At 42.8% G+C, this 16,183-nt stretch overlaps 1 protein-coding gene across 1 annotated transcript; it reads right to left on the bottom strand.

The window, feature by feature from the left end:
- Positions 1–331: 331 nt before the first annotated feature.
- ABRACL (ABRA C-terminal like) lies at positions 332–15,644 on the bottom strand. The gene is made up of 4 exons (XM_005891957.3): positions 15,512–15,644; positions 15,299–15,399; positions 10,131–10,197; positions 332–922 (listed from the first exon to the last, which is right to left on the bottom strand). The coding sequence occupies exons 3-4, from the start codon at positions 10,189–10,191 to the stop codon at positions 738–740; spliced, it is 246 nt and encodes an 81-aa protein (XP_005892019.1). The 5' UTR covers positions 10,192–10,197; positions 15,299–15,399; positions 15,512–15,644; the 3' UTR covers positions 332–737.
- Positions 15,645–16,183: the final 539 nt, after the last annotated feature.

Genomic DNA, 16,183 nt, shown 5'->3' with positions numbered 1-16,183 from the left:
CATTTTCAGTTCTGTACTACAAGCTGCAACATGCAATCATAAATACTCCTGTATTGTTTCAGGTGGGTCTGACTAATCCAGTTAGAAAGTGAAGTTTTTGGGTTACACTTTTTGGGCATGTCCCCTACCAGTGTTAAGCTCGTTATAGGCATCAAAATCATTATATTTAACAGGGCCCAGTTGTAACACTAATCATCCCTACTTTTCAAATTCTGTAGTTTTAAGAAAATATTTCTCCAAATTAAGAAAACTTTTACTGCGGTTACCTAATGTTATGCAAAAACTCAAGTCTGTGAAGTACATAAATTTCAAATGACAAAATAAGACAAGATAATTTTAAGGGAGTTATATGTTTTTATTACATAAACATTATATTCCTTGTGGAAGCTAGTCTTACAAGTTTGTTTCTTGATTTCACAGAATGTCCAATATCTGTAGAAATTGTCTATGAATAATTTATGAAACAAACATTCCTGGTACCCCCACCAAAAAAGCCCCATTGTTTACATTTTCCAACCAGATTCCTGAGAAAAATAATAGGTTTTGTTCATTTTACAGTGTAATACACAAACTTGTTTTCAAGATAGAAAAAAGGACGGACTTCTAAAGTGAGTCTCCTTTTGTTTATAAAGTTCTATAAAAATACATTAAGTAGGTTCATATGTTTGTCCTTTGACTTAATATTCCAGTTTACCAGAAACAAACAAAAAACAATAAACAGAGCTATGCAAATCACATTAATCTTGAAGCAATATAATGTCAACATCATCATGAACACCCTGCAAAAGCAGCTCTCCTGAGTATGTAATAATCTTCCTTCGTTTTGCCGCTTTGAGAGTCCCTACCAGTGCTTCAAAGAGGTTGGCACATTTGTCATCTTGGAAGAGGACCCCAAATTTCACACTTAATTTTCCATCAGCATCTAATTGAGAAAACACAATGTTAGCCAATGCAAAGTCTGTTTATTGCCACCATGTATGGCAAATACACATCATCTTTCATAAACAACTGGAGGTTAACCAACATCACAATGTAACAGTCAACAGTCAAAAAAAAAAAAAAAAAAAAACAGTCAAAAACTCAGTGTAACTTCTTGCCAGATTCAAAAAGGAATGGAGTAAATGCAATGTGTAGTATATCTTCTAACCTTAGTATCATCTGTACAGAGTGGAGTAAGAACTAAGAAATATTAACAAAAAGTGAATGTGTTACAGTGCTCATATGGTGGACCACTCTTATCTGTCTAAATTTTGATTTTTTTTAAAGGTTTTTTTGGTGTGGACCATTTTTAAAATCTTTATTGAATTTGTTACAATATTGCTTCTGTTTTATGATTTTGTTTTTTGGCCACAAGGCATGTAGAATCTTAGCTCCCTGATGAGGGATCGAACCTGCATGCCCTGCACTGGAAGGCAGTCTTAACCACTGGACCGCCAGGGAAGTCTCTAAATTTCAATTTCCTAATTGTTAGTTGTTGAATCAGTAAAAATAATAAATGTAAGAGAAACCCCAGATCAGGAACAGTACTTCTCTAAGTGTGTTCTGAACATGCTCAGAAACCCCAGGAAAGGAGTGGTGACCTCAAAAATGAAGAAATCTTTATTTACCAGAATCCCTACATTATCTAGTTTGAAGGCCAGTTTTTAACATAGATGCTAAAAATTAAAATAAACACTAAAAAGAGATGAGCTATCAAGTCATGAAAAACCTGGAGGAACCTAAATATATATTAACAAATGAAAGAAAGCAATCTGAAAAAAAGCTATGTGCTATGACTCCAACTATGGAATATTCTGGAAAAGGCAAAACTATGGAAAAAGAGAAAACAAAGGAAAAACATCAGTGGTTTTCAATGGTTAGGATAGGGGAGGGGTGAACAGGCAGAGCACAAAGAATTTTTAAAGCAATGAAGACACTCCATGATATTATAATGATGGAGACATCATTACACATCAGTTCAAACCCACAGAATGTACAAAATCAAGAGTGAAATGTAATGTGAACTATGGACTCTGGGTGATAATTATATGTCAATGCAGGATCAATCCTAGAGATCAAACCAGTCAAACCCAAAGGAAATCAACCCTAAATATTAACTGTAAGGACTGACGCTGAAGCTGAAGCTCCAATACTTTGGCCACCTAATGGGAAAGAAAGTGAAAGTGAAAGTCGCTCAGTCTTTGCAACCCCATGGACTACACACTCCATGGAATTTTCCAGGCCAGAATACTGGAATGGGTAGCCTTTCCCTTCTCCAGGGGATCTTCTCAATCCAGGGATGGAACCCAGGTCTCCCACATTGCAGGTGGATTCTTTACTAGCTGAGCCACAAGAGAAGTCCAAGAATACTGGAGTGGGTAGTCTAGCCCTTCTCCAGGGGATCTTCCTGACCCAGGAATCAAACCGGGGTCTCCTGCATTGCAGGCAGATTCTTTATCAACTAAGCTATTAGGGGTAGACTTATTGGAAAAGGCCCTGATTTGGGGAAATATTGAGGGCAAGAGGAGAAGGGGTTGACAGAGGATGAGATGGATGGATGGCATCCTGACTCAATGGACAGGAGTTTGAATGAACTCCAGGAGACAGTGAAGAACAGGGAAGCCTGGCGTGCTGCAATTCATGGGGGCACAAAGAGTCGGACACAACTTAGCAACTGAACAACAAAAACGATGCAGGGGCATCAACTGTAATGAAGGTGCCCCTCTGGTAGAAGATGTTAAAAATAGGGAAGACTATGCATGTGTGGGAGGGCATATGGGAAATCTCAGTACCTTCCACTCAATTGCAAATCTAAAACTGCCCTTAAAATATAAAGCCTTTTTTTAATTAAGGAAAAACAAAAGGTGGATCTTTGGTTAAAAGTCAATAAGAGGAAGTCTCAAAGATAAGGGTAATCAAGGATACTTCCCCAATGCTAGCTGAATCCTTCAATCTACGTGGCTGAACATTTCACCCATCCTATGCAATGCTCCAAGTTCTTCTCTCCCAAAGCTGTACCCCCTGTGAAGGAGATGGCCATCACAGCGAGAAGGGTTCTTGGGTTCCCGTGCTCCTCTGCTAGAGCTTACAGCATGCGGCTTAATAAACTCCTACTGTGGGTGTAGTGAGTGCTGGGCACTAGAGGCAGGGAGAAGGAAGTATAGAATCACTTTCTAGCTGTCAAAGAAATGATTTCCCCTCCCACGAGGAAATAACCATACACACAGTAGGTAGGGCAACAGGCAAAGAGGTACATGATTGTTTATCAAGACCAAGATGACTCCGAGCTAGACCAGGAAGGGAAGATTTCATGACTGGTGGTACCTGTTCTGGACTTTAAAGAAAGAAAGTAAAGAAAGTGAAGTCAGTCAGTAGTGTCCAACTCTTTGTGACCCCGTGGACTATGGCCTACCAGGCTCCTCTGTCCATGGGATTCTCCAGGCAAGAATACTGGCGTGGGTTGCCATTTTCTTCTCCAGGGGAGGTCCAGACCCAGGGGTCGAACCCGGGTCTCCTGCATTGCATGCAGACGCTTTACCCTCTGAGTCACCAGACTTTAAGGGGCATATAATACAGAGCTTTAAAAACAAAACAAACAAACAAACACCCTGACAGTCCTCAGCTGAAATTTTGGCCATCTGCTAGTTGCTTAGCCTGGGAAACCTGCATAAATTCCCTAAGCCTGTTTCCTTATCTGTATAACGGGGATCTTAATACCTCCCACACTGTATGGTTGGGGACACAGTTCTGAAGCACAGAGCACAGTGTCCAGCCCATGCTAAGCACTAGATCGGTGATCACTGGTTCAATTATGAGTGCAAGAAACGGGAGAATATGCCAAGCCATAGGCACAGGTGAAAGAAGTTAAGTATCTAGGGGAACAGTGACTAATTTACTCAGCTCAAGTAAACCATCTAAGAGAAGGAGGAAATAAGTTGGTAATGGAAAATAGGGAGTCTGACCATGCTTGGCCTGGAAAGTCAAGAGGTACTTGTTTGATTCTTTCACTTCCAGCAGCACAACCCTTTGTTGGCAATGAAAACCTTTCACTGATTATAGGAATCAGTGCAGCTGCTGGGTAACCTGGTTGGTCCTTCAAGCTCTCTGAGCTGCAGTTACTTCATCCATCAAACAAGGGTAAAAATATCCCTCTCGGAGTTGTTACAAGGATTAAAACATAGAATGTAGGTAAAGTCTTTTATAGCATGCCCAGTTTATGGTAAATTCTCAATTTAGGTTAAATTTTTTAAAGCCACCAAAGGAAGAAACCCTGCTGTAATCTTGGAGTTCTCCTGCCTGCTAACCCCTCAATCTGACAAATGTCTGAGCGACGCCACCTTCTTTGTGTCTTCTGTTGCTCTAGCCTTCCCTCTCCATGGACAATAATTCCAGGCCCCAGTTGATTCTCACGTGGCTAACTGCCAGACTCCTTACAAGTCTCATTTTTACCCTCACTATATCCTCCACATTCATACAGAATTTAAAATGTGGAAGAAACTTTGTATGATACAAGCTTAATTGATATTCTTTTACTTTAATCTTTCAATGGCTCCCTAGCACCTTTAAGATAGAGTGAATAAGATTCTTCATCCTCTGGACCTTGCCTCACCTCTCACCAGGCCTCCTGCCATCTCATTCCATGCATCTTGTGATTCAGTCAAAATGAGCAACCTGCTGTAATCCAGGGTGTTAAGAATCACCTCCCCTGGTAACTTTGTCCACGTCGAGCCATTTACCTAGCATCCCAGATCCTCTTTTCTAGCTAAATTCTTTTTTCTTCAAAAATGGACTCAAATGTCACCTTCTCTGAGAAGTCCTCTATGATTCCTTTAGTCGAGTTAATAGCGCTTCTCAAAAAATGGAATGTATATCAATCAAAGCATGCACCATCAATTACAGTAATGAAAGCTACCATTTATTGAGTACTCAGTACGTTCCTAGAACTGTTCGATGCATTTTATAGTCATTAAAACTCACTTAACCATTTTGTCAAAGATAAGACACCATTGATTGTAAGAAGCACCATTATTTCATGTTCCAATTAAACTGCCAATTTAATGATAGCATACCATGCATCATAAAATAATCCTTATTTTAGAGATTTTAAAGTGTGAAAAATGTGTCTCCAACACTCACTGAAATAGAGTAGTATCATTATGCAAATAAAGAAACCAAGGCACAGAAAAGTTTAGAAATGTGCCCAAGGTCACACAGCAGGAATGTGGAAGAGCTAGAATTCCTTCCCAGAGTCTGACTCCAGAGCACACACTCTTAATTACATCCCAAAACATGCTTCCAATTTATCTGTGTTCTCACTACCTAAAGAGGCCCACAGGGCTGAGATGAACTTTTATTTATTTTCCCATCTCCAGCACTTGAGCACAAAGGCAGCACTCAAGGTACTTTTGTTAAAGAATTTATATCTCCAAATAATCTTTATCCACTTAACTCTTTTCTATAGGATAAAAATTAGAAATCAAGAAAATCAGAGATACCAAGGGAACATTCCATGCAAAGATGGACACAATAAAGGACAGAACTGGTATGGATCTAACAGAAGCAGAAGATGTATATTAAGAAGAGGTGGCAAGAATACACAGAACTATACAAAAAAGATCTTCATGACCCAGATAATGACGATGGTGTGATCACTCACCTAGAACCAGACATCCTGGAATGCGAAGTCAAGTGGGCGTTAGGAAGCATCACTACGAATAAAGCTAGTGGAGGTGATGGAATTCCAGTTGAGCTATTTCAAATCCTGATAGATGATGCTGTGGAAGTGCTACACTCAATATGCCAGCAAATTTGGAAAACTCAGCAGTGGCCACAGGACTGGGAAAGGTTAGTTTTCATTCCAATCCCAAAGAAAGGCAATGCCAAAGAATGCTCAAACTACCGCACAATTGCACTCATCTCACACGCTAGCAAAGTAATGCTCAAAATCCTCCAAGCCAGGCTTCAACAGTACATGAACCGTTAACTTCCAGATGTTCAAGCTGAATTTCGGAAAGGCAGAGGAACCAGAGATTTCCAACATCCACTGGATCATTGAAAAAGCAAGTGAGTTCCAGAAAAACATCTACTTCTGCTTTATTGACTATGCCAAAGCCTTTGACTGTGTGGATCACAATAAACTGTGGAAAATTCTGAAAGAGATGGGAATACCAGATCACCTGACCTTCCTCCTGAGAAATCTGTATGCAGGTCAAGAAGCAACAGTTAGAATTGGACATGGAACAACAGACTGGTTCCAAATCGGGAAAGGAGTACATCAAGGCTGTATATTGTCACCCTGCTTATTTAATGTATATGCAGAGTACATCATGAGAAATGTTGGACTGGATAAAGTACAAGCTGGAATCAAAATTGCTGGGAGAAATATCAATAACCTCAGATATGTAGATGATACCACCCTTATGGTAGGAAGCAAAGAACTAAAGAGCTTCTTGATGAAAGTGAAAGGAGAGTGAAAAAGCTGGCTTAAAGCTCAACATTCAGAAAACTAAGATCATGGCATCTGGTCCCATCACTTCATGGCAAATAGATGGGGAAACAATGGAAACGGTGACAGACTTTATTTTGGGGGGCTCCAAAATCACTGCAGATGGTGACTGCAGCCATGAAATTAAAAGACACTTACTCCTTGGAAAAAAAGTTATGAAAAACCTAGACAGCATATTATAAAGGGGAGACATTACTTTGCCAACAAAGGTCCATCTAGTCAAAGCTATGGTTTTTCCAGTGGTCAAGTGTGGATGTGAGAGTTGAACTATAAAGAAGCTAAGCACCGAAGAATCGATGCTTTTGAACTGTGGTTTTGGAGGAGACTCTTAAGAGTCCCTTGGACTGCAAGGAGATCCAACCAGTCCATCCTAAAGGAAATCAGTCCTGAATATTCATTGGAAGGACTGATGCTGAAGCTGAGACTCCAATACTTTGGCCACCTGGTGCGAAGAACTGACTCACTGGAAAAGACCCTGATGCTGGGAAAGATTGAAGGTGGGAGGAGAAGGGGACAATAGAAGATGAGATGGTTGCATGGCATCACCAACTCGATGGACATGAGTTTGAGCAAGCTCCGGGAGTTGGTGATGGGCAGGGAAACCTGGTGTGCTGCAGTCCATGGGGTTGCAAAGAGTCAGACACAACTGAGTGACTGAACTAAACTGAAGTGATGGGATGAAAAATGAAAGGCTTTAAAGAACTCTATTTTAAAAGAAACAGATAAAACTAAATTCAATTTATTCATCAAATTCATAGTTTAGATTAGTCAACATTATTCCAGACATAATATAAATAATTAACCTTAATCTGTCAGTAGGTAACGTATTTCCATAGATGCTTTCCAACTCAATAATTCATCTATTACCAGGAATAGGTAAGTCAAGGAGGCCTGGTGAAGCTGCAATGTTCAAAATATTTTCATCCTTATACAAGTTTTATAATTACCTTACAGTCATCTAGTTTGTAAACCTGCTTATTTTGAAGTGCAGGTTCAGTCTGCTAAGTATTGGGGTGGCCAGTAAGTTCATTTGAGTTTTTCCATATGATGTAATGGAAAAACCTGAATGATCTTTATTGTCAACCCAATATTATTCTATATGAAACTTGCTGCTGCTGCTGCTAAGTCGCTTCAGTCGTGTCCGACTCTGTTCGATCCCACCAGGCTGCCCCGTCCCTGGGATTCTCCAGGCAAGAGTACTGGAGTGGTTTGCCATTTCCTTCTCCAATGCGTGAAAGTGAAAAGTGAAAGGGAAGTCGCTCAGTCGTGTCCGACTCTTATCGACCCCATGGACTGCAGCCTACCAGGCTCCGCCATCCACAGGATTTTCCAGGCAAGAGTACTGGAGTGGGGTGCCATTGCCTTCTCCGATATGAAACTTACAAGATCTTATAAATCAGTGTTATCACAATAATAGATAGACAGACTGATGATAGATAAAAAGGCTACAAAGATATTCTTAGTCCCTTTCACCATGAAAAGATACAAGAAGTCTGAGACCTAGAAGACTCCAAGTTGACCATGTTGGCACACTGATCTCAGGCCTCCAGCCTTCAGAACTACAAGCAATAAAATTTCTGCTGTTTATAAGCCACACAGTCTGGAGTGTTTTGTTACAGCACCGCAAACAGATTTAGACAGACTCCCAACCTACATAACCATTAAGATAGTAAATGTGGACAAAACTATAATTCAAAAAGATATATGTACCCCTATAATCACAATAACACTATTTACAAGAAAATGTGGTACATACATACAATGGAATACTGCTGCTGCTGCTAAGTCACTTCAGTCGTGTCCGACTCTGTGTGACCCCATAGACATAGACGGCAGCCCACCAGGCTCCCCCGTCCCTGGGATTCTCCAGGCAAGAACACTGGAGTGGGTTGCCATTTCCTTCTCCAATGTACTAAAGTGAAAAGTGAAAGTGAGGTCGCTCAGTCCTGTCCAACTCTTTGCGACCCCATGGACTGAAGCCTACCAGGCTCCTCCGTTCATGGGATTTTCCAGGCAAGTATCCTGGAGTGGATTGCCATTGCCTTCTCCACAATGGAATACTACTCAGCCACAAAGAGGAATGAAAAAATGCCATTTGCAGCAAGACGGCTGGACCTAGAGAGGATCATACCAAGGGAAGTAAGTCCGAAAGAGAAAGACAAACACCATGTGCTCTCACTAACGTGGAATCTAAAATATGACACAAGTGAACGTATTTAGGAAACAGAAACAGACTCACAAAGAGAACAGACTTGTGGTTGCCAAGAAGGAGGTGGTGTGAGGGTTTGAGTTTGTGGTTGGCACACGCAAACTATTATACATAGAATGGATAAACAGAAAGGTCCGACTGTAGAACACAGAGAACTATACTCAACATCCTGTGATGAACTATAATGGAAAAGAATACATACATATGTATAACTGAATCATTTTGCAATGTAGCAGAAATTAATACAATGTTTTAAATTAACTATACTTCAATATATCTTTAATGAAAAATATTACATTTGTTGTTTCATGTCACAAAGTGTGTAGTAATGTTACATCAGCAAAAGAAAACTACAGGGGATGTTTGATAATAATGACAATGGAATTTTCAAAGTACCTCTTGCTATTTCAAATGATTTGTGATTCATAAGTAATCACAGCTATATGTAAGAAAATCAAACTATAATGATGACACAACATTGTAACACAATTATCCTCCAATGTAAAAAAAAAAAAAGCTACAATGACAGGACAACTCTTATAAGGTACTTTTTAAAGTTGTTTTTCACTTACATGATATAATTTTTAAACTTTGGGGTCCATTATCCCAGTTGTTGCTGAATACATCTATTGCTCTTACAATTTTTAAAATGCTCCCCAAACTATTACATGTCTGGTCTGAGATGTATAAAATATTAATACTTACAGTTACAAGCATAAGAGTTGCTTTCATTACAATTTAGGAAAAGGGCACTAATACTACCAATTTTACATGTCTCAAACTTCATGGTAGCTGCTCATATGCTGCTGAGGGAAAAGCTGACTTTTTTTAAAAAACTACCCAAAGGATGGGTTCTTTTAGTTATATGTACATAAATACCTGATTATACAAAATTCAAAGGTTTGAAGAAAATAAAGACAATGTATTGCAATTTCAATGAGTCCCTAGTCATTTGGCAATTTGCAAAATGGTGGCAGGGTAAAGCAGGAAAAAAAAATGAACGTTAATAGTATGACAAAAATTCGAACAAGATTCAATTACAAGATTTCAATGCAGCTAGGTTACCGATGTACAGTGATTTTCTTTCCATTCAAAGGATAATGAAATAACTCAACCATTCTTTGTATAAGAATCACAATACCCCAATAGCTCTGTGTCTCCAGAAATTACCTCAGGGCTGAGAGCAGTTAGCTGACAGCTGCCAAAACTTTTAGGCTTCTATCAAGAGTTTGGAGAAGGAAATGGTAACCCACTCCGGTATTCTTGCCTGGAGAATCCCATGAAAAGAGTAGATAGCCTGGTGGGCTACAATCCACGGAGTCCCAAAGAGTGGGACACGACCGAAGTGACTTAGCACAGCACAGCACCCAAAGAGTTAGTCCTTCTTGCTCTAAAGCAAACTCAGAAGAAACACTGAATCGATCATATAATACTTACTTTTTGAACCAAGACGATGAATTTCCTCCACTAAGAGTTTAACTTCATGATCCACATTCATTGCTGCCTGAGGGAGACAAAAAAAAATCTGCATTATTAGTTTCTAGATTCCATTATGCATAACTTGACAAATCCAAGGGCCCTTGGTTTTTTTCATGTAGCATTTGTCACTATTAATTTACCATGTCCCTCTTCCTAAAAACACTTGTGTGATGTATCTCCCCCAGGTAGAGTACCTCCATGTCCCCCATCTTTATAACTGCCCTTGTGGGCAGTCCCACTCTTACTCCATGCAGTCTACTGGGGAGAATGAAGCCATTCTCCTTGCACCCTCTATTAACTCCAAACCCAAGCTCTGCCTGGCACCAAAAACACAAAGGTGAATGACACAAGACCCGCCCTCAGGGAATTCATCCTCCAGAAGCAGAGAAAGGCCTGGAATGATTAGCAATGGGACAAGCTCTCTTTTAGCGGAGGGTCCAAGGCATTAAGGGAGCTTGAAGGAGAAAGCCACAGGTTTCAGGGAGGCTCCTGGGGGGAGAAGTGGACCAATAAGTAGTTGGGGAAAGCATCAGGAAGAGAATATGTAAAAGCACAGAAACAAGGAGAAACTGCAGCACATCTGGGGCAAGCCCGAAACTAGGAGCTGGAGGTTCCAGGATAAACCGGATAAACCAACACAATCCCTCCCCTCTAGGAGCCCCGAGGAGAAAAAGGCGGTCCAGGTGGAACCCTACAAATGCAATTTTCCGGGTCACATATACTCATGCTCTTCCCCCAGCAGTTCGTAATGCAATCTGGCTGCAATGGAGAGCCTGTGGTGAACACCATTCATCTTCAGATAAGGAAGGAGTTCAGGGTTAGCATAGCAGCTGGGCGAATTCCCTTGGCTCATGAGGTCCTCCATTGGCTGGGTTTGTGCCCATGATTCCAGCCACTTCACATCTATGCCCTTGAATGCCAGGTTGTAGCTACACGGTGTTTCTTTTCATTCCTCAAATGTCCCCTCATTCTCTTATGTCCAGCCTTCATAGGTACTGCTGCTTCTTCAACCCAGCTCTGACTATACCTCTTTCATGGAGTTAACTTCCACTTGTCCAGTCCCAACTGAGATACAACTTCCTCCAGGAAGCCCTCCCTGAAACCCCGGAGTAGGAGTGCTCCCCCGTGTGTGTTCCCACAGTATTGTGCATCCACTTCATTTCACTTGACTGGAATGACCAGCTTCTTGTCTTTTATCACTAGGCAGTGAGCTCCTCCCTGCAGGGATCTGACCGTTCTGCTACTGTGGGACCCCGTCTGGCACCAAGAGCAGGACTTCAACAAATAATTGGCTGGCAAACAGGAAAATGAGCAGAGGCATGAGAGGGGATGAAAACACATCTGTGAGAGTTATTGACAGGGAGCTGCTGATTTCAGTGAGGCACAGAGAGGAGCTCTAAGGGGAAGAAGTAGACTCAGAGACCGAAAAGGAAGCCTAAAGGGGGCGTGGCAAACAGCTACAGAAAGGGGGAGGAGACAGATACCAGCAAGAAACCGAAGCCGAAGGTAGAGCTGAAGGAGAGAAACCCAACTCTGCTGGGGCAAAGAAGTAAAGCAGGAAAGGAGGAAGAATGAGTTTCCATAAGAAGGAAATAATTTTACACTGGAAACAGCAATATGAGGCTGAAAAGCATGGGCAGAAGAGGCATCAGCACAGTCTAAGTTTTCCAAATTAAATAAGGGATGAAAAGAGTAGGATGACCTGAATGGTTTACTTTGGGGTGATGATTTGGAAGAAATATATTTTATTCAGACAGATCATAACTAATTCTTGGTAGCTTTTAAAAAACAAGAATGACATCTATGTATAAATGATATTGATCAGGACCCCAGATTTCTCATAGCTAATAATTAAAAGTACCACTACCATCTGCTACACTTCTGTGTAAATCTTTTAATTTAAGAAGCTTATATTGCAACAAGATTCGCTTCCCTGGTGGCTCAGTGGTAAAGAATCTGCCTGCCAATGCCGGAGATGCAAGAGACATGGGTTTGATCCCTGGGTGGGGAAGATACCTGAAGTAGGAAATGGCAAAAACCCATTCCAGCGTTCTTGCCCGGGAAATTCTATGGACAGAGGAGCCTGAAGGGCTACAGTCCACGGGGTCCCAAAAGAGTTGGACGGGACTTAGTGACTAAACAACAACACTGCAACAAGATGCAACATCTTAGGTTAATGCAGCTACATAAAACCCAGTATCAAAAATTAGTGTCCAAATGTGAGAACTTTATATTTACTGGTGAAATTGTAACATTATATTCAATTCAAAATACAGTTTTAGAGAGACACTAAAACGCTAAAATATAACCAGAGGACACAACTGAAAGACATGCCATGAGATTAGTGGTAGGGGAAAAAAACCTGTTAATGTCAGCGCGGTGAACAGCTGTCGTTTTTCCCTGCTCAGCAGCCTTTCCACCTTCTGGCACCAGCAGTCCAATTTTTTTTTTTTTTTTTGATAGAGCCATTCCTTCCTTGTTCTTATCTCATGGATCTTGGGTAGAGCCTCATTCTGGACTCCAGGAATGGTTCAAAGTCAGAGTAATTGGTTTGGAGCATAGGATAGGTGATCCCATCTTGAACAATGGGGTCGGCCCAGGAATTTTGCCAGACTACTAGTAAAACAACACTCTCCCACTGGGCTCTAAGTTTATGGCTGGCTAGTATATAAACGGCTACCATGTGAAAAGAGCCTGCCAGGAATAAATCCAGCACAAAGGAAAATTCAACCATGCATCAATGATTGAGCCTGTATATCACCTTGGATTTTCCTGTTACATGAACTAATCAATCTTCTGTGGTTTTGCTTATGCTGGTTTGAGTTTCTGTCACTTGAACTGTAAAGAATCTTGACTTTTAAAAGTTAGCCTAGAGTCGACCTGCTGCTTTTTAAAAAAATAAAACTCCATTATGTACTCATGTGAATAGTCTTGTTTGCATTACCATATTGGGTAGAATAGACAGGTAAACAGAAAGGCAGATTTGGAAGCCATAAGAGAAAAAATTTCTCTAATAATCAAAACTGTCTAACAGTGAATAGTTTGCAGTAGTAGGATCTGTGAGGACTGATGAGGTAATCAGCCCATATTGGACAAAAGGGAAAGGGAAATGTCCAAGGGGATTCCAGTCTTCTCTAATTGTCAGATGCTTTGATTTCCTCCCACCCAGAATATTCATCTCTTTAACATCATTTTCCATTCCTTCCACCCACCACCATCCACACCCATCATACTTCTCTTTTAATAATGAGACTCAAAGAGGAAATCCCACTCTTAAGTAGCGTGAATATGTGCATCACATTAAGCAGATGCATGTTCATCTTTGTAAGAAGGGAAGACTACCAGAATTTCCTTATAATTAATTACACCTGAGGCTCCTTATCTGTGTTTATTCTAAGAACCTTGCAAAGTATTATTTATCCCTATTTTATGGATGATAAAACTGACTCAGAGGGGTTTCCCACAATTAAATGCTGTTTTTACCTCATCGTTCTGCCTCTTCTGCTGCTTTGGGGTGGGGCTGGTTATTACGCAAATAGAACTAAATGTAATGGTAAGTTGTATTTGTGTGAAATATTTGAGTACTTACTAAGACAAAACCCTTAAAAAGCAAAAAAGGCTCCCTGCACTGATCCTTTTGAGTAGGAAAATGACGGGCTTAAAAACTATTGCTAGCCTACATAACCTGGTATGGTTTCTTTGATTGTTTAATGAGGACAAAGGAGTATAAAATACTCTGCTGTACAAACGTCAGAAGGTCCACGACATTTTTTTATGAGGACAGAAGCCGGGGCTGGTGCAAGCAGCAAGATCAAGAACAATGAGAGGCCACGGGCAGAGCAAGTCTAAGGGAAAGAAAGAGCCGGGTCAATGGGAGGCTCAGGGGAAGGGGATGGCAGATGCTAGCTGAGCCCTCTCATTGTGACACAAACCAATTAGGCACTGTGCGTGGGAACTACAAAGAAAACGGAATGTGGGCGGACTGGGCCATATGCTGAAATGCTCCACTTTCAGTAGGCACTTGAAGATATATTTAAGGACCCTCTTAACAGTTTTGGGGGGCTTTTTCATTTTGGTTGTTTTCTTAAGTTTGGAGGCAATACCTGGAGATTTTCTAAAGTCAAGGAATAAGCCTACTCGAGTGGGGACATCTGGGAATCGGGAGCCACCTGTCCTCATTAGGGCTGGCCACTCTTTCCCAGCCCTCCTTCACAATCCCCGACGAGCAGCTGGTGTAGGTCAAAGAATGACTGGGTTCCTTCCCGCCTCTCGCAGGCGCGCAAACACTCCATATTTGGTCATCCCGGAGCCAAGTTGGGAGCTGGCCCGGAAGGGGTCCCAAGACCCTGTCCCCCGCAGGCCATCAGACGGTCATTACTGGCACCACTGCAGAGATAGAGAGCGCAAGGCTCGGCCCCGGCTCCGGGGCGCACGGCGGAGTCCGGGCGGACTCCCGGGGAAGAGCAGCATCCGCATCCCGGAAGCCTTTGTCTCCGCGAGGCCCGCGCTCCCCGGCGATCGGTGCGCCCCAGGCGCGCCTCGAGAGCCGGCGCCCAGACCCAGCGACGCAAACGGACCCAGTTGGGGCTCCCCGAGTCGCTAGTGTCTTCTCACTATCCCCCACCCCGTACACAGAACGGGGAGCGTTCAGATCCGCACCCGCCGCCCGCGCCCGCAGAGCCCACTGCCCTGAAGCCCCCGAATCCCTCGGGGGGAGCCTGGCCCCTCACTGCTAGTCTGTTTCCGCTCAGTTCTGCGGAACTGACTCTCCAAGTGCAAAGCCGGCAAGTTGCTCTGCGGTAAAAAAAAAAAAAAAGAAAAAGAAAAAGAAAACCTTTATAAACGCTGCTGATCTCCCTGCCCGGTCCGCCCCCGGCAAAATGTCACGTGAGCCTAGTACGGAAGTCTGCCCGGGAGGTGGGGGGCGCGGGGGCGCGCCCACGCGGTCCCCAGCACCCGGCTCAGCCCAATGCCAGTTATACCCTCCAGGCGCCTTAGCCCCGTCTCTTCCCGGTCCTGGCTCTCCAACCTCAGCCCACGATCTCCTCCTCCGGCTGTTGGAGCTCCCCCTGCTACCCTAGTCCATCCTTTCTACCTGGACGCCACTTCCCAGGGCGATCACTCACCTCTCTACCTCCTGTTCTTTTCCGAGAAAACGGGCAGCGTTGGTGCCGGCTGGCTGCCTTCTTCAACGCACCGGGGAGGAAGAAGCCGAGGAAGGAAGTGACTGAGGCAAAGAGAAAGGCTGGTTGGTGTGCCGCAGGCGGAGGGCGAGCGGGGGGAGGGGGGAAGAGTTTCTGCGCTCAGGAATGGGGCCGCCCACACTCCCGGGTACTAACCTAGGAGGAGGAAACTGGAGCGGAGACGCCAAGAACGCGGCAGACTCCGCACAGGTGGCGGAGCGCTGCAGGCTTCTAGGAAAACGCATCCAGAGCTCCAATTACCGCCACCTTTGCCCCGCGCCACTCGGAGCCAAGGAGCTCCAACCCCCGCATCTTTTCCTGGAAATTGACTTCCTGCCAGGATCTCTCTCCTAATGCAAGAAAAAAAGCTCCCCCAACGTGCAGAATGCTGAGATCTCCTTACCTGCGTGCTTAGTCGGTCTGACTCCTTGCCCTCACGGACTGTAGCCCGCCAGGATCCTCTGTCCAGGGAATTTGCCAAGCAAGAATACTGGAGTGGTTTGTCATGCCCTTCTCCAAAGGATCTTCTAGACCCAGGGATAGAAGTGGTGTTTCCTGTGGCTCCTGCATTGGCAGGCGGATTCTTTACCACTGCTTGGAACTTAAGCCCAGGGCAGGGGGCTTTCAGAAAGATACAAATACGACAGCAGGGTGGTCTGATTTGCAAAAGAAAATGCAATTTTGAAAACTGCTTTACTGCAAAGAAACTTTACTTGGATAAAGCTATTATGATTCTTGGCCCTCGGTCAATGTAGATTTCTTCCCCTCTTTATTCATTATTTCCTACATGTAACCGCATAATTCATTTTTTTCATACATCCATTATTT

This window comes from Bos mutus, chromosome 9 (assembly GCF_027580195.1).
Source record: "Bos mutus isolate GX-2022 chromosome 9, NWIPB_WYAK_1.1, whole genome shotgun sequence".
Classification (NCBI taxonomy): domain Eukaryota; kingdom Metazoa; phylum Chordata; class Mammalia; order Artiodactyla; family Bovidae; genus Bos; species Bos mutus.
This window is presented reverse-complemented; position numbering and strand designations above follow the sequence as displayed.